The sequence below is a fragment of the Rhinatrema bivittatum genome, chromosome 2 (assembly GCF_901001135.1).
Source record: "Rhinatrema bivittatum chromosome 2, aRhiBiv1.1, whole genome shotgun sequence".
NCBI classification, from domain to species: Eukaryota; Metazoa; Chordata; class Amphibia; order Gymnophiona; family Rhinatrematidae; genus Rhinatrema; species Rhinatrema bivittatum.
In genome coordinates this window covers 12,671,522-12,697,451 of record NC_042616.1, presented here as the reverse complement: position 1 = coordinate 12,697,451, position 25,930 = coordinate 12,671,522, and the positions used below count along the sequence as shown (strand labels likewise).

Sequence of the window (25,930 nt, the reverse complement as noted above, 5' to 3'; positions counted from 1 at the left end):
GGGGAAGCCGGACCTGCGGCGGGAGGGAACCCATCCACCGTTCCCCCGCTTGAACGATCACCAAGATCTTTGGGGAGGAGGCGTTGCAAGGTGCAAAGGTTTGGAGACGCTGCAGATAGGGAGAGGTGAGAAACCTTCCCATTGAACTGGGATAACTGGAGCAGGGGTGAGCTGTGGCCTCCTCGCCCCTTTCACCCATGCAGTGGGTTGGGGAACGCTCCCCCCCCCCGCACCCCCAAAGCTGGGGTAATGCATTCGGAAAGTTTGCTCACCCCTGACTTAAAGAGCGCAGCTTCCTGAGAGCTGGGCTTCTGTCCGCTGTAATCGTGGAGGCCGCACGGCGGGATGGACAGCTCGAGAGCACCGACGAACCGAGGCAATACCGTGCGCTGCAGCCGGCGCACGGCTCAATGCGCGCCCATAACGGGGATCAGCGCGCCTGACAGAGCGCATAGCTAACGGCGCTCGTCCTATGCGAAGTACATGTAGATGAGGTTATTCGTGAATCCCGGCGATGCCAAAAAAAATGTCCCGGGCGACCAGGGCGCCTTTGCCAACGGCAAATTTTGCGCCAGCTCGTGGCCGGCCTAAAGGGCTGCCGCCCCCAGGGGCTCACTTTTTAAACAAAACAAGATTCCAGATTTCTGTGATCCCTCCTATTAGTATCGTGGCGATGATGGAAAATAAAAATTCGGGAGGGGGGGGGGGGGGAATTCCTGGGCGCCCAACAGACACCCACAATATGTGCATTGCCGGCCCGTTTTGCGCGCGCCGATATCGCGTCGGCCTGTGAGGGCGTCTTCACCGAAAGCTAACAACCCAGACCCAGCACCAACCTCCGTTTCACAGACACGACCGTCAGTAACGCTCCTGAACGACGCGGCTCCCTGTTCTGTACTGAGTGCGTGTGATAACAGTTTCCAGCCTCATCACTCATGGCCGTGTTGAGTTTATTTCTGAATCGGGGGTCCTTGTTCTCCCCCCAGAGTTTTGGTCTGCGAATTCGTTCAGTGCCCCTTTAAATCTGCGTTCAGAGCCTCCGTGCCAGCCTGGGCCCGGCTGCTGACCCGCAGCTCTTTCTGCCCAGCTCGGTGCCATCTCGGCTGCAGGAGCCTGCGCCATCAAGGGTCGGATCCGGCGCCAGGTGGAGACGGTGCTGGAGCGCTGCGTTCCTGGATCCCAAATGCACGGTCCTGGGCGGCCACTGGGTACGAACCGCTCCGTGTGGCAATGCTCCCCGATTCCGTGTAGCTCGGCGTCAAGAGGTGGCGACGCTCTCGTGACGGACGAAATCCTTCTGCTACGATGGATGGCGCAGGCGAGAAATCTTATCCGTACCGATGCTGTGCTATCCCCGTGCATCGAAGTGGCAAAGCCAGCCAACGTGCGAGGGTCTAAGTCGTCGTGTCACACACACACACACACACACACAGTTAAGAGAACGACCCATTTCCGTTTCAGGGATCTCGAGATTATTTGCTTCCCAACAGAAGGACAGTTCCTGCCTGCAGAAGCGTCCCGGGTTCCTGAACGTGGACCCAACGGGCGAGCGTGTTCTTTTACTTTCGGCAGGTGGGCCGGTCGTGCGGGACCCTACGAACCAGAACCCCTTGCTCCTCCTGCCCGTGCAAGTCGACGGCAGCAGAATTCCCCTCCTTCCCTCCCTCGTCGCTGGAATATTATAGGTGGAGCCAGCCTTTATTATGGTCGCACCAGCAACCCCACGTGGGTGGGAATCTCACAGTCAGAAGCGCGGGAAGGAGAACCAGGAGAACGCCCTGCAGAGAGCCTGAATGACTCCGTGCAACTCCAGCTGCCGCTACTACACTGTCTCTTCCTCTTTACGAGCTCCCAGAGCTTTCCCCTCTTAAGACTGATGGCTCTGTAGTTCTCCGCCTTCATGCCCCCACTTTTGTACGGATCTGCTCTCCTCCTCCTCCCTTGGAACATCCCCCATCCTAAAGGACCACATTTGAACAGAGCTATGATCAGCAGGTGCTTGAGTTTTATTAGTATCTCGGGGTGAATGGTTCCGCAGTCATTTTATCGTCATCTCTGACCCTGTATTCTGTAAATATCAAGCTACAAAAGGACTATGTTTAGATCTCTGCCTTCTGCCGTCCCCCACCCCTCCCTTCTCTAACCCCCCCCCCCCTTTTCACTATTTATTGCCCTGTTCTAAGTCTCCCATCCAGTACCTGATCGGAGATCCCTGCGGGCGTCCTCCTGCTCGCTTGTAGGCCCCAGTGTTGGGGAAAGGGGCAAGAGGGTATCGTGTCGAGAGGAAATGGAAATAGTGTGAAATCTAAGATTTCTTATTCCTTTCTGCAACCCGTAATCTCCAAACCCAGGGAGGGCGGAACGTGGGACGGGACCTCGGCAAAACGGAGGGAAGGCCAGAGCGTAGGGTGGAGAGGCTGGCCTCGCAATTTGTGCATATGTTTGCCAAGGCAGAGCGATCAAAGGAAAGGATGAGCAAGGCCAAAAATGAAAACCATGACAGTTCCCGATGTTCTGGTGCCGGTCCGCGCCGTCCCCGCTCAGGCTTCATTTCCGGCCTGGTTGGTGGCAGGATCTCGCAAATATTTTGCTCCTGCGGCTGTTGTTTCTCCTCTTTCCCCCGGGATTATTCCAGTTTTTTTCCCCCTGCTCCTCCGTGTGTGGGAAAGTCCTGGACTTTCTCTCTCAGCTCTGGGAAATGTGCGGCTCCGATCTCTTTGAGGTTCACGTTCATTAGGCCCAAGTTCATGTTCATTGGGCCCATTAGCTGACAAGTTATCTGGCTTAGGTTAGCCGGAGAACTCGTCCCACCGAATATACTCGCTTAAAGTTATCCGGAGGAGCACTTCTTTATTTAAAGGAGTTTTTTTTACTCCAAAGTAACTTGACAGGGTACAATCAACGACCATGGCTCACCCCTGAGGTTTATTTAGGAAGGGATGGGGGGCATCAGTGAGATTTTCTGGCGGGCTTGGTGGTGGCGATGGGATGGGGGGGGGGGGGGGGGGGGTGGTGAAGGAATAGAGCTCTAGGCCCTTGTACTTCTGTTTCTGGACTTTGCTGGTGCTACTTATCTGGCTAACTTTTGAGGATATCCGGTTAAGTATCGAGTTATGCGGCCGCACAAGGCCGGATAGCACTTACAATCGACTCAGCCTTCCTCCCCCGAATCAGCCCTGGCACGCTGCTGGGGTTTTTGGTTTTTTAATCCGGCTAAAATCTAGCCGGTAAGTGGCTGAATATCTCAGATCTCGCCGATTAGAAGGATGAGGTGTGAGTTGTGCACCTAAATGGCTTTTGAAGATGGGCCTCAAACACAATGCTGAAGGTATATATTGGATTCCTACAGTTAGCACCAGTTAACAGTCCTTTAAAGAGAATGCTTTCATGTTTAGGTAAACTACACATATATGTGTCCAAGGGTCCACCCAAAACCTTACAAACAATAACAGCTATTAATTGCATCAGTAGCATGGGATCTTCTCAGTGTTTGGGTAATTGCCAGGTTCTTGTGGCCTGGTTTGGCCTCTGTTGGAAACAGGATGCTGGGCTTGATGGGCATTTTCTTATGTTTTTATGTTCTTATTATACATTATTTCCAAACAGTCCCTTTTTAATTTTTTTTTTTTTTGACAAAACGTTCAATACTTTAGTAAACCACATATGGAACTGTTCCATACAATTTAACATGCCCAACCCGCACGAGGCGTAGGTGTGACAAACATCCACACCCCTCGCCTGCATCCTGATGGCCGGAAGTGGGATTTTGAGCGCGTGACAGTAGGACGCTTACATTGTATGGGTAGGGTTTGGATACTGGGTGGTTTTTTTAACGTGACATGCGATGAGTGATACCTGTGGCTTGTGTGAGTGGGGGAAAGGTGCGATGTAATTTTGGGTCGGGGACTGTAAATGGTACAGAACACTTATGTGCGTCACTTGTTAAAGTACTGAATACTTTGTAGAAAAAAAGAGAGGGACTGTTTTGAAATAATGTAGAATGAAGAAAAATATATGTAATTCTACCTAAATATTACAGTACCGTGTTAGCTTTTGTGCATTTTCTCTCTTTGTATTCCGCACAGCTCGGGAGGGAATTGCATTTCTTTTCCCCCGTCTTGCGGTGCACGCAAAGTCTGCCTTCGTGGGGGTTTCCGGTTCATTTTTTTTGTATGTGCGCACATACTGAACAGGCGGACAGACCCAAAGACCTCCGTCGCACTCCCGAGCTTGCTACCTGGGAAGCAGAGCTGATTTCCCTTCTTCTCGCTCTGCCTCCCAACATCATTTCCTTTGGCAGGTCCCGCGTGCAAACTTTCCATTGCGTTAAAGGGAAGGAGAGTTCTCGGCAGAGCACAGAAAGTGCTTTGTGGTGGCCACCAACTGGTCCTGCATCCTTCCCTCCCTTCCTACCCCTCACCCCACCCACCCACTCCTGGTATAGAGATTGCTTTTTTGGGGGGGGAGGGGAAGAAAGTCAGGTCTTATCGGCTCTTCCCCAGTTAGATGAAATGCACTCGGTCCTCAACGAAACTGCATCCAATAATCACCCTTGCAATGGTTTAAATCTTTTCCCCCGAACCTCCTCCAAAAACGTATCTGTCTTGAGCAGATTGTAAGCTCCCTGGAGCAGAGACTGGATTACGTGTGCATGTGAGAATAGCAAATGTATAGAAACAATTATCATATAAAACAAAATCTGACAAAAAAAAAAAAGGTAGTGATCCAAAAAAACCAAATAACTTAGCACTGAAAATTATAAATCATCTGTATGCACAATTAAAAGGAACACTTTAATGCAAAATTAATAACAGGTCTGTTGAAGCAGGTAATTACCGGAGATTTTTGGAGGGCCATCTCTTTTGCACGTTTTATGCGTAAAGCTTGTGCTGCTTTAGAAATGTTTAGCAGTAATATTTTCCAGTGTTGCACTGCAAGCAGAGTTCGGCTTTCTGCAGCTTCCAGTTCCCCTTTTGTGTCTGCTTCTTTCCATTTCTTTTCTGTGATCACTTGTTCGATGTCTGGCAAGGGGGTCTCATCTGTTTTGGCGTGTGGGGGACCTGGCGGAGGGATTCTGCTTGGCAGGTAGGGGGGGCATCTGCTCTGTTTTCCCAAGGAAGCGGTGGCTTGGGGTTCCCTCAAGCTTTTTTTGCGCTCCAGGGACCGGTTAGCTACCTTCCTTACATTACGAGGACCGACGGCAGCGCTGACGGGCGGGGGCGGGCGAGGGGAGAAGTCCCTCTGAAAAATAAGAAGCCCCCCACAGGCTCCTTAAACGCATGGGTCGGGCCCTGCGGCTTGCCCACATCCTTTTAAGAAGATAACCAGCCCGTTTATTTATGTCGCTTCTTTCAGTCTTTCACTTTTTTATGCAGTCGGAGGGACGGGGGGGGGGGGGGTCCCCACCTCCCTGGCACAGAAGCCAGGATCGTCTGGGGGCCTTCCCATGGACCCACGGTGGAGAAACATTTGCATGGCTGCCTCTTTTGGTCGGCCGGGGTGTAGTAGTTTGAGTTCCGGGGGTTAGTGCTGGATTGGGAGTGCAAGTTTGCTTCGCAAGTGCTAAGTGTGGTTTTCCAGGGGGGGGGTTTGTGTTGTTTTCACAGAGAACCTGGTAGTAGAGGGAGTTCTGTGTCACTGCTGTTGAGGTGGCACCTGAATTTGCATATTCTTTTGGGCCTGGTGAGTAGTACGGGAAGTGTCCTAATTCTTGCTCTGCTCCCATTATGAGGGGAGTTTCTGTGGGCATTGAGTGTCTGTTTGCAGAACTGGAAGTGGAGGATTACTGTTGGGGGGTTCTCTCCCATTCTGCATAATTACGGGTTAATGAAACACCCCAGACCTCATTCCCACATCAGAGGATTGGTTGAATGACTTTTCTTGTGCGTGGAGAGGTGGGAGCTGCGGGTGAAACTTTTCCCACATTCTTTACATGGGTACGGTCTCTCTCCGGTGTGAATTATCTGATGCCTCAGAAGGCTGGAGCTGTCGCCAAACCTCTTCTCGCACTCGCTGCATGCAAATGGCTTTTCTCGCATGTGGGTTCTCCGGTGCCGAACAAGGTAGGAATTCTGAACAAAACTCTTCCCGCATTCCGCGCACCTGTGCTTTTTTTCTCCTGTGTGGATTCGCTGGTGCGTGGTAAGGTTCGCTTTGCGGCTGAAGCTCTTCCCACAGTCCGTGCAGTTGTAGGGTCTCTCTCCCGTGTGAGTCCTTTGGTGCGATATCAGACTGGAACTGTCGCTGAATCTTTTCCCACATTCAGAACATGCATACGGTTTTTCCCCTGTGTGCGTTCTCTGGTGCGTTATCAGGTTGGAACAGTCAGCGAAGCTTTTCCCACATTCCGTGCACGTGAATGGTCTCTCCCCCGTATGGATTTTCTGATGGCGGATGAGGTAGGAGCTCTGGCTGAAGCTCTTCCCACATTCGATGCACTTGTACCGTTTCTCCCGTGTGTGAACCCGGTGGTGCGTGGTGAGGTTCGAGTTGTGTGCAAAACGTTTCCCACACTCCGTGCATGTGTAGGGCTTCTCCCCTGTGTGGATCCGCTGGTGCTTTATCAGGCTCGAGCTGTTGTTGAATTTGTTGCCGCACTCCGGGCAGCTGTACCGTCTCTCGCCGGTGTGAGTTCGCTCGTGAATGGTCAGCGAGCCCTTGTGGCTGAAGCTCTTCCCGCATTCGGCGCAGCGGTACGGCTTCTCCCCGGTGTGGGTGCGCAGGTGGATGATCAGGTTCGAGTTGTCCCTGAACCCTTTCCCGCACTCCGGGCACACAAAGGGCCTCTCTCCCGTGTGGATTCGGCGGTGGGCGACGAGGGAGTCCTTCTGGCCGAAGCTCTTCTCGCACTCCGAGCACTCGTACGGTCTCTCGCGCGTGTGCGTCCGCTGGTGCTTTATGACGTGCCGCCTCTGCCGGAAGCTTTTCCCGCAGTCGGTGCAGCTGTAAGGCCTCTCGCCTGTGTGGATGCTCCGATGTGCCGTTAGGCTCCCCTTCTGCCGGAAGCCTTTTCCGCACTCGGTGCACACGTGCCCTCGCTCTTCTGCATCCTTCCCGCTGGTGGCACCTGCATACTGTTTCCGACCTGCCTGGGGTCCTGTGTTCCCACCGTCAGCGCCTGGATTTGCTCTCTCCCTGGTGCCCTCCAGGAAGCTTTCCTCATCATCAGTACAGGCGCATGGGTCTTTCTTCTGTGGCTCCTGAGAAGGTTCTGCCATGGTGGGTCCCCAAATTGGTTTCGAAATGCTGGGGGAGGCCTCCGTCCTCTTCTGACACAGCCTCCAGAGGTTCCAGATGTTTGGCGCACTCTCCATTCAAGGATTCACCATCTGCTGGATAAGAGAGAGAGAGAGAGCAGGTACTAGCCACAGGCTACTGGTAGACATTATCACCAAGGACCTTAGTGCTTTTAAACGTTTATGGATACATAATCTGTTGACTGCCCAGAATCTCCTTCTAAAATTTTAATACGCTGAAAAAAATCTTTACATTAAAATCCGTTCAATTTCCACCCTGGACCTGATGGGTTGGGAGTTGTGCACCCCCCGCCAAGTTACTCTTTCATGCCACGTAAGGACCGTGACGTTATCAGTCACCTAGGGAGAACTGTTCGGACAACGGATAACGGAACCAACGTGTGAGGTGGTGGGGGACGGACGACGACACTGGACCTGACGCTCATGAAAGGGGATCCGAGTGAGGGGTCACCCGAGATAAACTGATCCCTGCACTGGGTAGTTCAGTGTTAGAGCTCAGGCAGAGCTGGTTCATTCAAAGGAGAGGGTCCTGGGCTTCAGGAACGCCAATGCTCTTAAACTGGGGGGAGTACCTCAAGACTTCAGCGACCGGAGGGGAGAAGCTAGTAACATCTTACGTACAGTAACATAAGAATGACAGCAGATAAAGGCCAAACGGTCCATCCAGCCCACCCCAGAAAGGTGCTCCTGGTAGTAACTGCCGCTCCGTGCAGGTTACCCCCATGCCTTCTCTTAAGGGTAGTAACTGCTGCTCCGTGCAGGTTACCCCCATGCCTTCTCTTAAGGGCAGTAACTGCCGCTCCCTGCAGGTTACCCCCATGCCTTCTCTTAAGGGTAGTAACTGCTGCTCCGTGCAGGTTACCCCCATGCCTTCTCTTAAGGGTAGTAACTGCCGCTCCCTGCAGGTTACCCCATGCATTCTGTTAAGGGTAGTAGCTGCCGCTCCCTGCAGGTTACCCCCATGCCTTCTCTTAAGGGTGGTAACTGCCGCTCCGTGCAGGTTACCCCCATGCATTCTGTTAAGGGTAGTAACTGCCGCTCCATGCAGGTTATCCCCATGCCTTCTCTTAAGGGTAGTAACTGCCGCTCCCTGCAGGTTACCCCCATGCCTTCTGTTATGGTTGTAACTGCCACTCCGTGCAGGTTACCCCCATGCCTTCTCTTAAGGGTAGTAACTGCCGCTCCGTGCAGGTTACCCCCATGCATTCTGTTAAGGGTAGTAACTGCCGCTCCATGCAGGTTATCCCCATGCCTTCTCTTAAGGGTAGTAACTGCCGCTCCCTGCAGGTTACCCCCATGCATTCTGTTAAGGGTAGTAACTGCCGCTCCCTACAGATTACCCCCATGCCTTCTGTTAAGGGTAGTAACTGCCGCTCCCTGCAGATTACCCCCATGCCTTCTGTTAAGGGTAGTAACTGCCGCTCCCTGCAGATTACCCCCATGCATTCTGTTAAGGGTAGTAACTGCCGCTCCGTGCAGGTTACCTACATGTTTCTGTTAAGGGTAGTAACTGCCGCTCCATGCAGGTTACCCTCATGCCTTCTGTTAAGGGTGGTAACTGTCGCACCCTGCAGGTTACCCCATGCCTTCTGTTAAGGGTAGTAACTGCCGCTCCCTGCAGATTACCCCCATGCCTTCTCTTAAGGGTAGTAACTGCCGCTCCATGCAGGTTATCCCCGTGCATTCTGTTAAGGGTAGTAACTGCTGCTCCCTGCAGGTTACCCCCATGCCTTCTCTTAAGGGTAGTAACTGCCGCTCCATGCAGGTTATCCCCATGCCTTCTGTTAAGGGTAGTAACTGCCGCTCCCTGCAGATTACCCCCATGCCTTCTGTTAAGGGTAGTAACTGCCGCTCCGTGCAGGTTACCCCCATGTTTCTGTTAAGGGTAGTAACTGCCGCTCCCTACAGATTACCCCCATGCCTTCTGTTAAGGGTAGTAACTGCCGCTCCCTGCAGATTACCCCCATGCCTTCTGTTAAAGGTAGTAACTGCCGCTCCCTGCAGATTACCCCCATGCATTCTGTTAAGGGTAGTAACTGCCGCTCCGTGCAGGTTACCTACATGTTTCTGTTAAGGGTAGTAACTGCCGCTCCATGCAGGTTACCCCCATGCCTTCTGTTAAGGGTAGTAACTGCCGCTCACTGCAGATTACCCCCATGCCTTCTGTTAAGGGTAGTAACTGCCGCTCCCTGCAGGTTACCCTCATGCTTTCTGTTAAGGGCAGTAAATGCCACTCCCTGCAGGTTACCCCCATGTTTCTGTTAAGGGTAGTAACTGCCGCTCCCTGCAGGTTACCCCCATGCCTTCTCGTAAGGGTAGTAACTGCCGCTCCATGCAGGTTATCCCCATGCATTCTGTTAAGGGTAGTAACTGCCGCTCCCTGCAGGTTACCCCCATGCATTCTGTTAAGGGTAGTAACTGCCGCTCCCTGCAGATTACCCCCTTGCCTTCTGTTAAGGGTAGTAACTGCCGCTCCCTGCAGATTACCCCCATGCATTCTGTTAAGGGTAGTAACTGCCGCTCCGTGCAGGTTACTTATATGTTTCTGTTAAGGGTAGTAACTGCCGCTCCATGCAGGTTACCCCCATGCCTTCTGTTAAGGGTAGTAACTGCCGCTCACTGCAGATTACCCCCATGCCTTCTGTTAAGGGTAGTAACTGCCGCTCCCTGCAGGTTACCCTCATGCTTTCTGTTAAGGGTAACTGCCGCTCCCTGCAGGTTACCCCCATGTTTCTGTTAAGGGTAGTAACTGCCGCTCCCTGCAGGTTACCCCCATGTTTCTGTTAAGGGTAGTAACTGCCGCTCCATGCAGGTTACCCCCATGCCTTCTGTTAAGGGTAGTAACTGCCGCTCCATGCAGGTTACCCCCATGCACCCTTTCCTTCATTTCCATTTAGGGATCTGTAGTGTTCGCCCCATGCCCTTTTCAATTTGTTTACTTTTCTCTTCCTCACCACTTCTGGAGGAAGGGCATCCATCACCCTTCTCCGTGACGAAACATTTCCTGATGGTTTCTGAGTCGTTCCCCCCCCCCCCCCTGAATTTCAATTCATGAGCCCTAGTTCTCTTGATTTTTTTTTCCATCAGAATGGGTTCAAAGTTTGTGCATCATTAAAACCTTTCAGGTATCTGAAGGTCTGTATCATATCACCTCTGCTCCTCCTCTCCTCCAGGGTGTACATATTCAGGTCCTTCAGCCTCTCCTCATAAGTCATTTGCTGGAGACCTCCCACCATTTTGGTCGCCCTTCTCTGGACCGCCTCCATCCTGTCTCTGTCCCTTCGGAGATACGGGCACCAGAACTGAACACAGTACTCCAGGTGAGGCCTGTACAAGGATCTGTACAAGGGCATCACCACTTCCTTTTTCTTACTGGTTATTCCTCTCTCTGTGCAGCCCGGCATTCTTCTGGCTTTAGCTATCGCCTTGTCCCATTGCTTTGCCGTCTTCAAAAGTGGGCAAAACCGAAAGGAGCTACCGTAAGGAAATAAACAACAATAAGAGGCAAAAGAGGCGGCTATGGTTTTCTAAAGTAGCTGAAACAGTAAGGAGAAAAGGGTAGCATTCATGAACTACAAGAGCTCTTGGAAAGAGGAAGTCGGGTGGCAACGTACGGAAAGACTAAGACAGTGATGGCCAACCTTTTGCGCTCAGTGTGTCAAAATTCATTAAAAAACCAAGCATAACTCGAGTGGTGTGTCACTTCTAGAAATATCCATAATTTTGTGATATTTGTAGCTCTAATATTAATAACAAAAAGTTATAATTTTAATATATGTTCTGTATTTATTAATAAAGCGAAAACAAATAATTCTTTACCTTACCTGCTTAGTGACTTTTTTGTTGCTGAATTTCATTGGCTAAATCTTCAATTAAAACACTCTCTCCCCCTCCATCCCCCCTCCCACACAAACTCTTACTCCCCTGGATTTTCTCATACACACTCATGCTCTCACACTCACTGGCTCCCTCACATACTCACAAACACACACACCCAGGCAGGCTCCCAGTCATTCTCACACCACTCCACTTCTGCACGCGCTGATGCTCCTCCTCCTTCCTGCCCACGCGGCTCCGGCAACGTTTACTTCCGGGGATGCACAGGCAGGAAGGAGGAGGAGCATCAGTGCGTTTAAACGCGATCTTTTTCTTGGCCTTGCCGATCTGCCTGTTGCTGCGCCCGGGGGCATTGGGGGGATAATAAAAAACTAGTTTTAAAGGGTCGGCGCAGCCGATAAAAAAAAAAAAAGGCTCTGCAATAGTCCACAAAACGCTGCGCGTGTCAGCAAAAAGTCTTGGCGTGTCATCTCTGACACGCGTGTCATAGGTTAGCCATCACTGGACTAAGAGATGCTGGGAAAGCAGTCAGGAGAGCGAAGATGCAAATGGAAGAAGGAAAAACAGCAAATACGGTAAATCAGCAGGTGAACAAGACTTCTTTAGATGTAGTAGGGACAGAAGGAAGTGCAAGAACGGGATTGTAAAACTCCACGGTGAAGGGGAGGGATAAGTAGTGGCTGACTTAGCAAATATTTCTGTTCGGTGGTTCACCGAGGAAGGGCTTGGAGCAGGGCCACAGGTAACTGCCACAAGTAGAAATGGACGTGAGGCAGCCTGCAATCCATTCTCAGACGGCAGTGTATGTGAGGAGCTAGGAAAACTAAAGGTAGATGAAGCAACGGGACCCTCCGAGGGCGTTGAGAGAACGTTCCGGCAGCTTTACTGTCTGATCTTTTCAATGTTTCTTTAGAGACAGGAGTAGTTCTGGAGGCAGGCGGATGTGGTTCCTCTTCGTAAAAGTGGAAGTAAAGGAGGAGGCTGGGAACCGCAGGCCGGTTCATTCCTGGATCCGAGGCAGCACGGGGCTTATCAGAGTTGGGTCAGATACAGAACGGGGGTGGGTGCACAAAAACAGGAGCCGGATCTGGAGGGCGATCGCTTCTGACGATCTCAAGGTGGCCAAACAGGTAAAAAACAAAAAAGGTGGCTCGGGTGCCCAGGGAGAGAAATCGCCTCAGGAAACGAAAAGCGACCTTGCCTTTCCGTATCAGTCTCTGGCGCGACCTCGCTCAGAGCGCTGAGAGGAGAATCCCGCAGGCCGCGCGCCTCTGAATGGATGGAGTCGGGTCCAGGGGGAGGCTACCCAAGCACCCGCAGGCAAACTTGAAAACCTGAACGCGTACTCCCCAGCGGAAAGGCGTGAAAAGAGGGCCGAGCGAGGAGGAAACGCAATGGAAGGGAGGCTCTAGAGCAAGGGGTCACGCGATGATGAGGGAAAGGGGTAAAAGTCAGGAGCAATCGAAGGAAATATTTCTGTACAGAGGGAGGGAAAATGGCGTTAGGAGCTGAAGAAAGCACAGAGGCCCCCTGAGAGCAAGGATGGGACTGACAGGCTAAGCGGACGGTGTGGATGGCTCACCTGCTCTTTTTCTGTCACCATGTTCTAGGATTCCTGGAGTTTCGCACCTGGTTTAAGGTGGCCGTGACTCCTCTGCCCGTTCACACAGAGGCAGGCCGAGGGCCCATCAGGCCCAGCCGATGTCTCCAACCCGTGGCCGATCCAGGCCACCAGTGCCCGGCAGGAGCCCAGCAGTCGGCAGCTCCCAAGCCGTGGCTTTCCCTCAGGTCAGCCGGGCTGGTAAGAGTTTCTGGATTTCTCCTCCCGGGAGGCCTCGTCCAAACCCGGCCACGCTATTCGGCGGCGAGATTTGTTGAGCTAACGTCGTTCACAGTCTCCCAGGCCTGCGGGAGAAACTCTCTCTCCCAGCCAGGGGCTTTTTTCCGCGTCTCCCCGGCGGAGCCGCTTTCTCGGGAGTCCCCTGGGATTCTTTTCGGGATTCGGACGCTAGCAGAGAGGTGTGAAGGAGGCTCTTACGGGGGGAGATGAGGTAAAGAAGCCGCATCTGCGGCGTTACACAGCGGAGCCTTAACTCCCATCGACCCTGCGGATGAGACTGCACAGCGGCAGGGGGCACGTGGAGGAGAGGGCCGGCTCCACCGCTTGTCGCTCACGGACAGGATTCAGCTCTTGTTTCACCGGAGAGAAGGCGATGTTAAGAGAAACACAAATCTAAATCCCTACAATTGTACGTGTCGCAGGAGAAAGCCTACAGGCCCAGGCTGGGTACTTCAGCCGCACGTCTTCAGCGGAGTACGGAGGAAGGGGATGACGTACCTCCATGGCTTCAGGGCCTGCCGGGAACTGCAAACATTTCGGGGGAGACAGTAAGGACGTTTTGCTCCCCTCTGGTACAGGTTTCTATTCCGGGCTGATCGGGATTTTCAAAGATTTAGGGCCGAGTTATAAAAAAATTGTTTGCAGAAAAGGCAAGAAAGTAATTGTGTCCTCGTGGATAAGTCAGGAGAGCCCGCAGCTTGACCCACTGGCACGCTGGAAGGGTCAGAGCGCCTGCTTTTGAAAGCATCACAGCGAAAAGCCGTTCAAAGCAAAAAAAAAAAAACATTACAAAATTATGATGGGGGGATGGGCAGCATTTCAGGGGCCACTTGTCCCAACGTCGTACACAGCGCTGTATTGGATCTGTAGTGCCGCGTGATTCCGTGGTCTGAAATCTGTTCTAGCCCGTTGGCCGATAAGTACAGGACCGGAAGCAAGAGAGCGCTCCGGGGATTTCTATCCTGATCCTCCTAGGAAGGGAAGGTGGATTAAATTGTACAGCAAGGGACTGGGACTCACGAGCAAGCAACGCGATGGGCAGGGTTGGAGGGAAACCACCAGGACAATTAAAGAAATGACTTCTGTGCACCTCTGGTTTATAGCGGGATGTTGTATTTTAATTTAAATGATGTATTTGGTTTGTAATTGTATTATTGTTTTTAAAATACAAAACTAAAATCTACACTAACTGCCTTTACCACATCTTCCAGTTTAATTGTGCGTTGAGTAAAAAAGAACTTTCTCCGATTAGTTTTAAATGTGCCACATGCTAACTTCATGGAGTGCCCCCTAGTCTTTCTACTATCCGAAAGAATAAATAACCAATTCACATCTACCAGTTCAAGACCTCTCATGATTTTAAACACCTCTATCATATCCCCCCTCAGTCGTCTCTTCTCCAAGCTGAAAAGTCCTAACCTCTTTAGTCTTTCCTCATAGGGGAGCTGTTCCGTCCCCTTTATCATTTTGGTTGCCCTTCTCTGTACCTTCTCCATCGCAATTATATCTTTTTTGAGATGCGACGACCAGAATTGTACACAGTATTCAAGGTGGGGTCTCACCATGGAGCGATACAGAGGCATTATGACATTTTCAGTTTTATTCACCATTCCTTTTCTAATAATTCCCAACTTTCTGTTTGCTTATTTGACCATCGCGCCACTGGACTTCGGATTTGATGCTTTAACCTCCCCTCTGCTCTTCCTATCTCCAATTTTATTTCCTCCTCCCAGCCCCCAGTGTACCTCAGGCCCAGCAGCAGACAGACAGGCGGTGGTTCTTCACTCCTGCAGGCTGCATCAGAGCCTGGGGAAGCCGCGCTCGCTTCCTCAGACCCCACGCCCTGCACGGGGAGTGATGGCTGCTCCTCAGCCTCGCATGCTGCCTTGGAAGGTTAGCGGCAGTTGTTCGTTGGCCCCGCAGGCCGTCTCAGAATAGGGGGCAATGACGGCTCTTCTATGGCCTGAGCTAGGGGTGGGGGATGGTGACGGCTCTCTTCCACCCCCAACAGGCAGCCCCTGAGCTCTCTGCACCTGCCCGGTGTCTCCCCTGGTATTTTCAGCCTCTGAGCTCTCTGCACTTGCCTGGAGTCTCCCCTGGTAATTTCAGCCTCTGAGCTCTCTGCACTTGGTCGGAGTCTCCCCTGGTATTTTCAGCCTCTGAGCTCTCTGCACTTGCCTGGAGTTTCCCCTGGTATTTTCAGCCTCTGAGCTCTCTGCACTTGGCTGGAGTCTCCCCTGGTATTTTCAGCCTCTGAGCTCTCTGCACTTGCCTGGAGTTTCCCCTGGTATTTTCAGCCTCTGAGCTCTCTGCACTTGGCCGGAGTCTCCCCTGGTATTTTCAGCCTCTGAGCTCTCTGCACTTGGCCGGAGTCTCCCCAGGTATTTTCAGCCCCTGAGCTTTCTGCACTTGCCTGGAGTTTCCCCTGGTATTTTCAGCCTCTGAGCTCTCTGCACTTGCCTGGAGTTTCCCCTGGTATTTTCAGCCTCTGAGCTCTCTGCACTTGACTGGAGTTTCCCCTGGTATTTTCAGCCCCTGAGCTCTCTGCACTTGCCTGGAGTTTCCCCTGGTATTTTCAGCCTCTGAGCTCTCTGCACTTGCCTGGAGTTTCCCCTGGTATTTTCAGCCTCTGAGCTCTCTGCACTTGCCTGGAGTTTCCCCTGGTATTTTCAGCGTCTGAGCTCTCTGCACTTGCCTGGAGTCTCCCCTGGTAATTTCAGCCCCTGCGCTCTCTGCACTTGGTCGGAGTCTCCCCTGGTATTTTCAGCCTCTGAGCTCTCTGCACTTGCCTGGAGTTTCCCCTGGTATTTTCAGCCTCTGAGCTCTCTGCACTTGCCTGGAGTTTCCCCTGGTATTTTCAGCCTCTGAGCTCTCTGCACTTGGCCGGAGTCTCCCCTGGTATTTTCAGCCCCTGAGCTCTCTGCACTTGCCTGGAGTTTCCCCTGGTATTTTCAGCCCCTGAGCTCTCTGCACTTGCCTGGAGTTTCCCCTGGTATTTTCAGCCTCTGAGCTTTCTGCACTTGGCCGGAGTCTCCCCTGGTATTTTTAGCCTCTGAGCTCTCTGCACTTGGTCGGAGTCTCCCCTGGTATTTTCAGCCTCTGAGCTCTCTGCACTTGGCCGGAGTCTCCCCTGGTATTTTCAGCCTCTGAGCTCTCTGCACTTGCCTGGAGTTTCCCCTGGTATTTTCAGCCTCTGAGCTTTCTGCACTTGGCCGGAGTCTCCCCTGGTATTTTCAGCCTCTGAGCTCTCTGCACTTGGTCGGAGTCTCCCCTGGTATTTTCAGCCTCTGAGCTCTCTGCACTTGGCCGGTGTCTCCCCTGGTATTTTCAGCCTCTGAGCTCTCTGCACTTGCCTGGAGTTTCCCCTGGTATTTTCAGCCCCTGAGCTCTCTGCACTTGCCTGGAGTTTCCCCTGGTATTTTCAGCCTCTGAGCTCTCTGCACTTGGTCGGAGTCTCCCCTGGTATTTTCAGCCTCTGAGCTCTCTGCACTTGGCCGGAGTCTCCCCAGGTATTTTCAGCCTCTGAGCTCTCTGCACTTGCCTGGAGTTTCCCCTGGTATTTTCAGCCTCTGAGCTCTCTGCACTTGCCTGGAGTTTCCCCTGGTATTTTCAGCGTCTGAGCTCTCTGCACTTGCCTGGAGTTTCCCCTGGTATTTTCAGCCCCTGAGCTCTCTGCACTTGGCCGGAGTCTCCCCTGGTATTTTCAGCCTCTGAGCTTTCTGCACTTGGCCGGAGTCTCCCCTGGTATTTTCAGCCTCTGAGCTCTCTGCACATGGCCGGAGTCTCCCCTGGTATTTTCAGCCTCTGAGCTCTCTGCACTTGGCCGGAGTCTCCCCTGGTATTTTCAGCCCCTGAGCTCCCTGCACTTGCCCGGAGTCTCCCCTGGTATTTTCAGCCTCTGAGCTCTCTGCACTTGGTCGGAGTCTCCCCTGGTATTTTCAGCCTCTGAGCTCTCTGCACTTGCCTGGAGTTTCCCCTGGTATTTTCAGCCTCTGAGCTCTCTGCACTTGCCTGGAGTTTCCCCTGGTATTTTCAGCCTCTGAGCTCTCTGCACTTGCCTGGAGTCTCCCCTGGTATTTTCAGCCTCTGAGCTCTCTGCACTTGGCCGGAGTCTCCCCTGGTATTTTCAGCCCCTGAGCTCTCTGCACTTGCCTGGAGTCTCCCCTGGTATTTTCAGCCCCTGAGCTCTCTGCACTTGGCCGGAGTCTCCCCTGGTATTTTCAGCCTCTGAGCTCTCTGCACTTGCCTGGAGTTTCCCCTGGTATTTTCAGCCTCTGAGCTCTCTGCACTTGGCCGGAGTCTCCCCTGGTATTTTCAGCCTCTGAGCTCTCTGCACTTGCCTGGAGTTTCCCCTGGTATTTTCAGCCCCTGAGCTCTCTGCACTTGGCCGGAGTCTCCCCTGGTATTTTCAGCCTCTGAGCTCTCTGCACTTGGCTGGAGTTTCCCCTGGTATTTTCAGCCTCTGAGCTCTCTGCACTTGGCCGGAGTCTCCCCTGGTATTTTCAGCCCCTGAGCTCTCTGCACTTGCCTGGAGTTTCCCCTGGTATTTTCAGCCTCTGAGCTCTCTGCACTTGGCCGGAGTCTCCCCTGGTATTTTCAGCCCCTGAGCTCTCTGCACTTGCCTGGAGTTTCCCCTGGTATTTTCAGCCTCTGAGATCTCTGCACTTGGCCGGAGTCTCCCCTGGTATTTTCAGCCTCTGAGCTCTCTGCACTTGGCCGGAGTCTCCCCTGGTATTTTCAGCCTCTGAGCTCTCTGCACTTGGCCGGAGTCTCCCCTGGTATTTTCAGCCTCTGAGCTCTCTGCACTTGGCCGGAGTCTCCCCTGGTATTTTCAGCCCCTGAGCTCTCTGCACTTGGCCGGAGTCTCCCCTGGTATTTTCAGCCCCTGCGCTCTCTGCACTTGGCCGGAGCCTCCCCTGGTATTTTCAGCGTCTGAGCTCTCTGCACTTGCCTGGAGTCTCCCCTGGTATTTTCAGCCCCTGCGCTCTCTGCACTTGGCCGGAGTCTCCCCTGGTATTTTCAGCCCCTGAGCTCTCTGCACTTGGCTGGAGTCTCCCCTGGTATTTTCAGCCCCTGAGCTCTCTACACTTGGCTGGAGTCTCCCCTGGTATTTTCAGCCCCTGAGCTCTCTGCACTTGGCCGGAGTCTCCCCTGGTATTTTCAGCCTCTGAGCTCTCTGCACTTGGCCGGAGACTCCCCTGGTATTTTCAGCCTCTGAGCTCTCTGCACTTGGCCGGAGTCTCCCCTGGTATTTTCAGCCTCTGAGCTCTCTGCACTTGCCTGGAGTTTCCCCTGGTATTTTCAGCCTCTGAGCTCTCTGCACTTGCCTGGAGTTTCCCCCTGGTATTTTCAGCGTCTGAGCTCTCTGCACTTGGTCGGAGTCTCCCCTGGTATTTTCAGCCTCTGAGCTCTCTGCACTTGCCTGGAGTTTCCCCTGGTATTTTCAGCGTCTGAGCTCTCTGCACTTGGTCGGAGTCTCCCCTGGTATTTTCAGCCTCTGAGCTCTCTGCACTTGCCTGGAGTTTCCCCTGGTATTTTCAGCGTCTGAGCTCTCTGCACTTGGCCGGAGTCTCCCCTGGTATTTTCAGCCTCTGAGCTCTCTGCACTTGGCCGGAGTCTCCCCTGGTATTTTCAGCCTCTGAGCTCTCTGCACTTGCCTGGAGTCTCCCCTGGTATTTTCAGCCTCTGAGCTCTCTGCACTTGGCTGGAGTCTCCCCTGGTATTTTCAGCCCCTGAGCTCTCTGCACTTGGCCGGAGTCTCCCCTGGTATTTTCAGCCTCTGAGCTCTCTGCACTTGGCCGGAGACTCCCCTGGTATTTTCAGCCTCTGAGCTCTCTGCACTTGGCCGGAGTCTCCCCTGGTATTTTCAGCCTCTGAGCTCTCTGCACTTGCCTGGAGTTTCCCCTGGTATTTTCAGCCTCTGAGCTCTCTGCACTTGCCTGGAGTTTCCCCTGGTATTTTCAGCGTCTGAGCTCTCTGCACTTGGTCGGAGTCTCCCCTGGTATTTTCAGCCTCTGAGCTCTCTGCACTTGGCCGGAGTCTCCCCTGGTATTTTCAGCCTCTGAGCTCTCTGCACTTGCCTGGAGTTTCCCCTGGTATTTTCAGCCTCTGAGCTCTCTGCACTTGGTCGGAGTCTCCCCTGGTATTTTCAGCCTCTGAGCTCTCTGCACTTGCCTGGAGTTTCCCCTGGTATTTTCAGCCTCTGAGCTCTCTGCACTTGGTCGGAGTCTCCCCTGGTATTTTCAGCCCCTGCGCTCTCTGCACTTGGCCGGAGTCTCCCCAGGTATTTTCAGCCTCTGAGCTCTCTGCACTTGCCTGGAGTCTCCCCTGGTAATTTCAGCCCCTGCGCTCTCTGCACTTGGTCGGAGTCTCCCCTGGTATTTTCAGCCTCTGAGCTCTCTGCACTTGCCTGGAGTTTCCCCTGGTATTTTCAGCCTCTGAGCTCTCTGCACTTGGCTGGAGTCTCCCCTGGTATTTTCAGCCTCTGAGCTCTCTGCACTTGGCCGGAGCCTCCCCTGGTATTTTCAGCGTCTGAGCTCTCTGCACTTGGCCGGAGTCTCCCCTGGTATTTTCAGCCTCTGAGCTCTCTGCACTTGGCCGGAGTCTCCCCTGGTATTTTCAGCCCCTGCGCTCTCTGCACTTGGTCGGAGTCTCCCCTGGTATTTTCAGCCCCTGCGCTCTCTGCACATGGCTGGAGTTTCCCCTGGTATTTTCAGCCCCTGAGCTCTCTGCACTTGGCCGGAGTCTCCCCTGGTATTTTCAGCCCCTGCGCTCTCTGCACTTGGCCGGAGCCTCCCCTGGTATTTTCAGCGTCTGAGCTCTCTGCACTTGCCTGGAGTCTCCCCTGGTATTTTCAGCCCCTGCGCTCTCTGCACTTGGCCGGAGTCTCCCCTGGTATTTTCAGCCCCTGAGCTCTCTGCACTTGGCTGGAGTCTCCCCTGGTATTTTCAGCCCCTGAGCTCTCTACACTTGGCCGGAGCCTCCCCTGGTATTTTCAGCCCCTGAGCTCTCTGCACTTGGCCGGAGCCTCCCCTGGTATTTTCAGCCCCTGCGCTCTCTACACTTGGCCGGAGTCTCCCCTGGTAATTTCAGCGTCTGAGCTCTCTGCACTTGTCTGGAGTTTCCCCTGGTATTTTCAGCCCCTGCGCTCTCTGCACTTGCCTGGAGTTTCCCCTGGTATTTTCAGCCTCTGAGCTCTCTGCACTTGCCTGGAGTCTCCCCTGGTATTTTCAGCCTCTGAGCTCTCTGCACATGGCTGGAGTCTCCCCTGGTATTTTCAGCCTCTGAGCTCTCTGCACTTGCCTGGAGTCTCCCCTGGTATTTTCAGCCTCTGAGCTCTCTGCACTTGCCTGGAGTTTCCCCTGGTATTTTCAGCCTCTGAGCTCTCTGCACATGGCTGGAGTCTCCCCTGGTATTTTCAGCCTCTGAGCTCTCTGCACTTGCCTGGAGTCTCCCCTGGTATTTTCAGCCTCTGAGCTCTCTGCTCTTGGCCGGAGTCTCCCCTGGTATTTTCAGCCTCTGAGCTCTCTGCACTTGCCTGGAGTCTCCCCTGGTATTTTCAGCCTCTGAGCTCTCTGCACTTGGCCGGAGTCTCCCCTGGTATTTTCAGCGTCTGAGCTCTCTGCACTTGGCCGGAGTCTCCCCTGGTATTTTCAGCCCCTGAGCTCTCTGCACTTGGCTGGAGTCTCCCCTGGTATTTTCAGCCTCTGAGCTCTCTGCACTTGGCCGGAGTCTCCCCTGGTATTTTCAGCGTCTGAGCTCTCTGCACTTGGCCGGAGTCTCCCCTGGTATTTTCAGCCCCTGAGCTCTCTGCACTTGCCTGGAGTTTCCCCTGGTATTTTCAGCCCCTGAGCTCTTTGCACTTGACCAGAGTCTCCCCTGGTATTTTCAGCCCCTGAGCTCTCTGCACTTGGCTGGAGTCTCCCCTGGTAATTTCAGCCTCTGAGCTCTCTGCACTTGGCTGGAGTCTCCCCTGGTATTTTCAGCCTCTGAGCTCTCTGCACTTGGCTGGAGTTTCCCCTGGTATTTTCAGCCTCTGAGCTTTCTGCACTTGGCCGGAGTCTCCCCTGGTATTTTCAGCCCCTGAGCTCTCTGCACTTGGACAGGAGTCTCCCCTGGTATTTTCAGCCTCTGAGCTCTCTGCACTTGGCTGGAGTCTCCCCTGGTATTTTCAGCCTCTGAACTCTCTGCACTTGGCTGGAGTCTCCCCTGGTATTTTCAGCCCCTGAGCTCTCTGCACTTGGCTGGAGTCTCCCCTGGTAATTTCAGCCTCTGAGCTCTCTGCACTTGGCTGGAGTCTCCCCTGGTATTTTCAGCCCCTGAGCTCTCTACACTTGGCCGGAGTCTCCCCTGGTAATTTCAGCCCCTGCGGTCTGTGTGGTTTGCTGAAGCTCACAAACCACCCAGTGGAAGAGTTGACAAGTGAGCGCTGAATGAGACAGCGAGTGTAAGTGTGGTCATCGTCCCTCACCTGCGCAGGGAGCCTGTGGGGTGTCTCTCTCCGCCGAGTCCTGGGGATCTCCGCCCCGCAGCTCTCCCTCCGGCTCCATCTCGGAGCCACAGGCCGTCGTAGCGCCTGTACCTGCAACGGGAAGAAAGGCAGAGTCACGCAAGTCGTTCCCAGCTCTCAGTGGCACTGACTTTTAAGAGCAGCCCCCAAAATAATATTATCATCACGTATCCTCTGATGCAAGGGAGCGACCCAGGCCACCACTCTACCGTCTCCCAGGTCCCCGGTGCTCTGCAGCCGCTGAACCTACCCCTGAATCTGCTCGCTGCGCGGAGAAAAAAAAATCACACGTTTACAAGAGAAAAATAGGGACGCAAGATGCCCCCACGACCACTGGCAAACTGGACCTGGAAAATGCCACCAACGCCAGGAGGAAAAAAAAAAAAAATCTCTGCGCTAAGGGGCCTTCCCGGGGACCTTCCCGGGGACCTTCGTGCAGGGGGAAGGTCCCCGGGAAGCTTGCATTGGAGAAATTTGCTCCAACGTCCCCTTCCAGCAAAGGACTCGGGGACCTTCCACCTGCGATTACCGCGGATGAAGGAATGGAGGAAAAACGTCTTATGTAGCTTCAGAAACTCAATTCTGCACGTGCAGTTTGGGTCCCCGAAGTCACCCTGCCCATCCCCCACCCCCTCCCTGGAACGACCCTACTTGACCCAGGGAATAGCAGCGGGCGTTGTGAAAGGGTCGGGTGTACTTTTATCTTCACCCCGGGGTGGTTCCGGGGGGGGGGGGCGGGTAAGCAACATAAGAACATGCCATACTGGGTCAGACCAAGGGTCCATCAAGCCCAGCATCCTGTTTCCAACAGTGGCCAATCCAGGCCATAAGAACCTGGCAAGTACCTAAAAACTAAGTCTATTCCATGTAACCATTGCTAATGGCAGTGGCTATTCTCTAAGTGAACTTAATAGCAGGTAATGGACTTCTCCTCCAAGAACTTATCCAATCCTTTTTTAAACACAGCTACACTAACTGCACTAACCACATCCTCTGGCAACAAATTCCAGAGTTTAATTGTGCGTTGAGTGAAAAAGAACTTTCTCCGATTAGTTTTAAATGTGCCCCATGCTAACTTCATGGAGTGCCCCCTAGTCCTTCTACTATCCGAAAGAGTAAATAACCGATTCACGTCTACCCGTTCTAGACCTCTCATGTGTACAATTCTGGTCGCCGCATCTCAAAAAAGATATAGTTGCGATGGAGAAGGTACAGAGAAGGGCAACCAAAATGATAAAGGGGATGGAACAGCTCCCCTATGAGGAAAGACTGAAGAGATTAGGGCTGTTCAGCTTGGAGAAGAGACGGCTGAGGGGGATATGATAGAGGTCTTTAAGATCCTGAGAGGTCTTGCACGAATAGATGTGACTCGGTTATTTACACTTTCGAATAATAGAAGGACTAGGGGGCATTCCATGAAGTTAGCAAGTAGCACATTTAAAACTAATCGGAGAAAATTCTTTTTCACTCAACGCACAATAAAGCTCTGGAATTTGTTGCCAGAGGATGTGGTTAGTGCAGTTAGTGTAGCTGGGTTCAAAAAAGGTTTGGATAAGTTCTTGGAGGAGAAGTCCATTAATGGCTATTAATCAAGTTTACTTAGGGAATAGCCACTGCTATTAATTGCATCAGTAGCATGGGATCTTCTTGGTGTTTGGGCAATTGCCAGGTTCTTGTGGCCTGGTTTGGCCACTGTTGGAAACAGGATGCTGGGCTTGATGGACCCTTGGTCTGACCCAGCATGGCAATTTCTTATCTTCTTAAGTGCGAAAATAGTCAAAAATTGGCTTTCGTTCAAATCTGCTGTTAGCTTCGAGGAGCGCCCTCTACTCCTGGTGCTGTTTGAAAGGGTAAAATAGATGTCGTCGTCCCCCCCCCCTATCTATTTGACTGTGCAGGCCTCCAACCCAAGCAGGGCCATAAGAACATTTTGGCTGCCGCGGAGGGCGTGGCGGGGCACAGGGAAGGAGGCCCAGGTGGTATGGAGCTAGGGGGGTGCGCTGACTGCAGGGCTGCCAGGTGAGGATGCCGCTTCCTGGAGCTCCCAACCACGACGCCACCAAGGTCTGTAGAGCCGGGAGGGACGCAGGAGGCAGAAATCCAGACCCCCAAGCCTGAGCCGCTCGCCCTGGATTAGGCTCCCCGGAGCGGGGGAGGGGGGGGTGCTTTTACCTAGCTCTGGAGAAAGGCAGAAATATTATTATTGCCCCCCATCTGCCACACCCCTGCGCCCTTGGAAACCCCCTTCCCCAGCCTTTGGGATCGCCGAAAGGGGCCAGCCGGGGTCCACCCCCCCTCTCCCGCCAACGAGGCCCAGGGTCTGCCTGGGGACCCCCCCCCGTGCATGACTCTCTGTTTCCTGCCTTGCGTGGCGCGTCAGGGGCGGATTGCAGCCAGGGCCCGAGCCCTGTACCCCCAGGCAGCGAAGGGCGAGGTTGCGGGGGGAGCGGCAGTGGGATCTGAGCCCTGGCTTCTCTGCTTCTCAGCCCCCCCCTGTCATGCATCTGGCCCTGGTTGCAAGCCTCTTTATTGAGACCCCCTCCTCTGCATCTCGGCCTGGGTACCTGCCCCCCCCTGGGTACCTGCCCCCCCCCTGGGTACCTGCCCTCCCCCCCCCTGGGTACCTGCCCCCCCCCCCTGCATGCCCCTAAGCCCTGGCTGCTCCCTTCCCCAGTAATTCCTGCCTGCAGAGCAGCGAGGCCCAGACCTGACAGTCAGAAAGCTGCTTCCCCTACCTGTGCCAGGATGGCTGCTGGCTGCTCCCCTCCGCTGTAATCCCTGGAAGAAGGGGAGCGAAGGGAACACCCTGGGGGTACCACCCCCCTCCTCCCAGGCCTCCAGCTGCCCCCCCCGGGCTCTGCCCTCTGTCACTGGACCGGCACAAGAGGGATCCTGAGCTGAGCCAGCCCTGCAGCTCCCAGTGCAGCCTCTCTCTCTCTCTCTCTTTGTCTCTCCTCCCCGCTTCTGAATGAATGGATGGACACCCCCCCCCCCCCCTGTGCTGAGCAGGAATGCTGGGTAATCCTGGCAGGGAGGAGAGGAGGGAGGGGAGGAGAGCCTGGGCCCACCCAGGGGGAGGGTCACCCGGGGAAATCCCTGCTGGGAAGGAGAGAGGAGAGCTGACCCTGGGGACAGGCAAGAGAGGAGACCCTGGGGGAGAGAGGGGAGAGCCTGGGGGGGCGGGGAGACTGAGGTGGGAGGAGATTGGGGGAGGGAGGAGACTGAGGTGGGAGGAGATTAGGGGGGGGGGAGAGCCGGGAGATGGAGGCGAGTAACCCACATGCAGGGAGGAGAGATCCCGGGGTGGGTGCAGGGTGGCCGGCTCCGGTTATGGGGGTCCGAGCTGTTTCTCCAGGTTTTCCTCGCCCCCCTAGCCCTTAAGCCTTGCGATTACCCCCAACCCCCCCCCCCCCAAATACCCCAACTGCACCGGCAGGGCAGCACCGGAGCGCAGGACACGGGGGATGCGTTTCCTCCCGCGCTGCGCAAAATACAAAAGAGATCGGAGCTGCAGAGAGGAAAATCCCACAAAGGAAGGAGCAGGGAAAGCGCCGCCACCTGGAAGGGAGTCCCGCTCCCATCCCGGGATCCGCTCCCGGTTTTCCTTCCTGCAGGACAGAGAGGGGAAGCCCCTGGGAGACAGCGAGGGAGCAAACCCTGCAGGTCCACATCACTGGGGTGGGGGCAGGGTTGATTGGGGGAGGGGGGGGTCGTTTCTTCCAGGCAGAAAGCGGGAAGGGGGGGGGGGGTGTCCGATGCCCTGTAGCCCCCGATTCCGCCGCAAACAAACGGGGCTTTTTGTGAGGGAGGGAGGGGCCGGGATCTCCGTGCGCGCGCCAGGCAGGCGTTAGCAGCTGAGCGATAAATGCGCCTGAGCGCGCTATCCCGTCCACTCCGCGGCGGACGCGCGTTAAATAGGCGCTAATCCCCCCCCTATTGCGAGTTAGTGCATCGCGTCGGCTCCTTTGGATGTTAAGAAGTTGCAGAAAAAAAGGGGGGGTGGTGTCGGGGTGACCTGGGCAGGAACGGGCATTCTGGGACTTTAACGCGAAATCTGCGCGCCCGGCGACCCCCCCTGCCGCGTGACTTTACCGCTGCAACGAATGGCGGGTAAGCAACAAAAAAAAAAATCCAGCCTAGTCAGCTTTGAAAGCCCCGTCCCTTACCTGGGCGAACTGGTCGACGAACTGGCGAAACTGGTCATTGCGTCGGCGCGCGCACGTCTACTAAAAATCCCACCCCACCCCCACTTACGCGGTAGGGCCGGCATTCGCGCGCGCATGTCGTGAAATGGCCGCATCATTTGGCGCGAGCCAGAGTGCGCGCGCGCCCCCGCGGGGCCGTTGGAAAGTTACCGTCACGGAGCACGCGCGCAGTGGAGCGCAGGCGTTTCGGAAGCGCCCGAGCCACGTGTACCGTAATAAAAATGACGCACAAAGGGGTAGATTTTATAAAAGTACCCCCGCGCGTAGATTTTGTTCGCGCACC

At 54.1% G+C, this 25,930-nt stretch overlaps 1 protein-coding gene across 1 annotated transcript; it reads right to left on the bottom strand.

Annotated features, from left to right (window-relative positions):
- Positions 1 to 5,722: 5,722 nt before the first annotated feature.
- On the bottom strand, positions 5,723 to 24,560 carry LOC115083561 (zinc finger protein 501-like). Its single transcript, XM_029587456.1, has 3 exons — positions 24,178 to 24,560; positions 21,404 to 21,514; positions 5,723 to 7,331 (listed from the first exon to the last, which is right to left on the bottom strand). The coding sequence occupies exon 3, from the start codon at positions 7,311 to 7,313 to the stop codon at positions 5,844 to 5,846; it is 1,470 nt and encodes a 489-aa protein (XP_029443316.1). The 5' UTR covers positions 7,314 to 7,331; positions 21,404 to 21,514; positions 24,178 to 24,560; the 3' UTR covers positions 5,723 to 5,843.
- Positions 24,561 to 25,930: the final 1,370 nt, after the last annotated feature.

Bases quoted from the DNA above. Each gene is read 5' to 3' on its own strand.
- LOC115083561 (XM_029587456.1), bottom strand. From the start codon at position 7,313: ATGGAGAGTGCGCCAAACATCTGGAACCTCTGGAGGCTGTGTCAGAAG.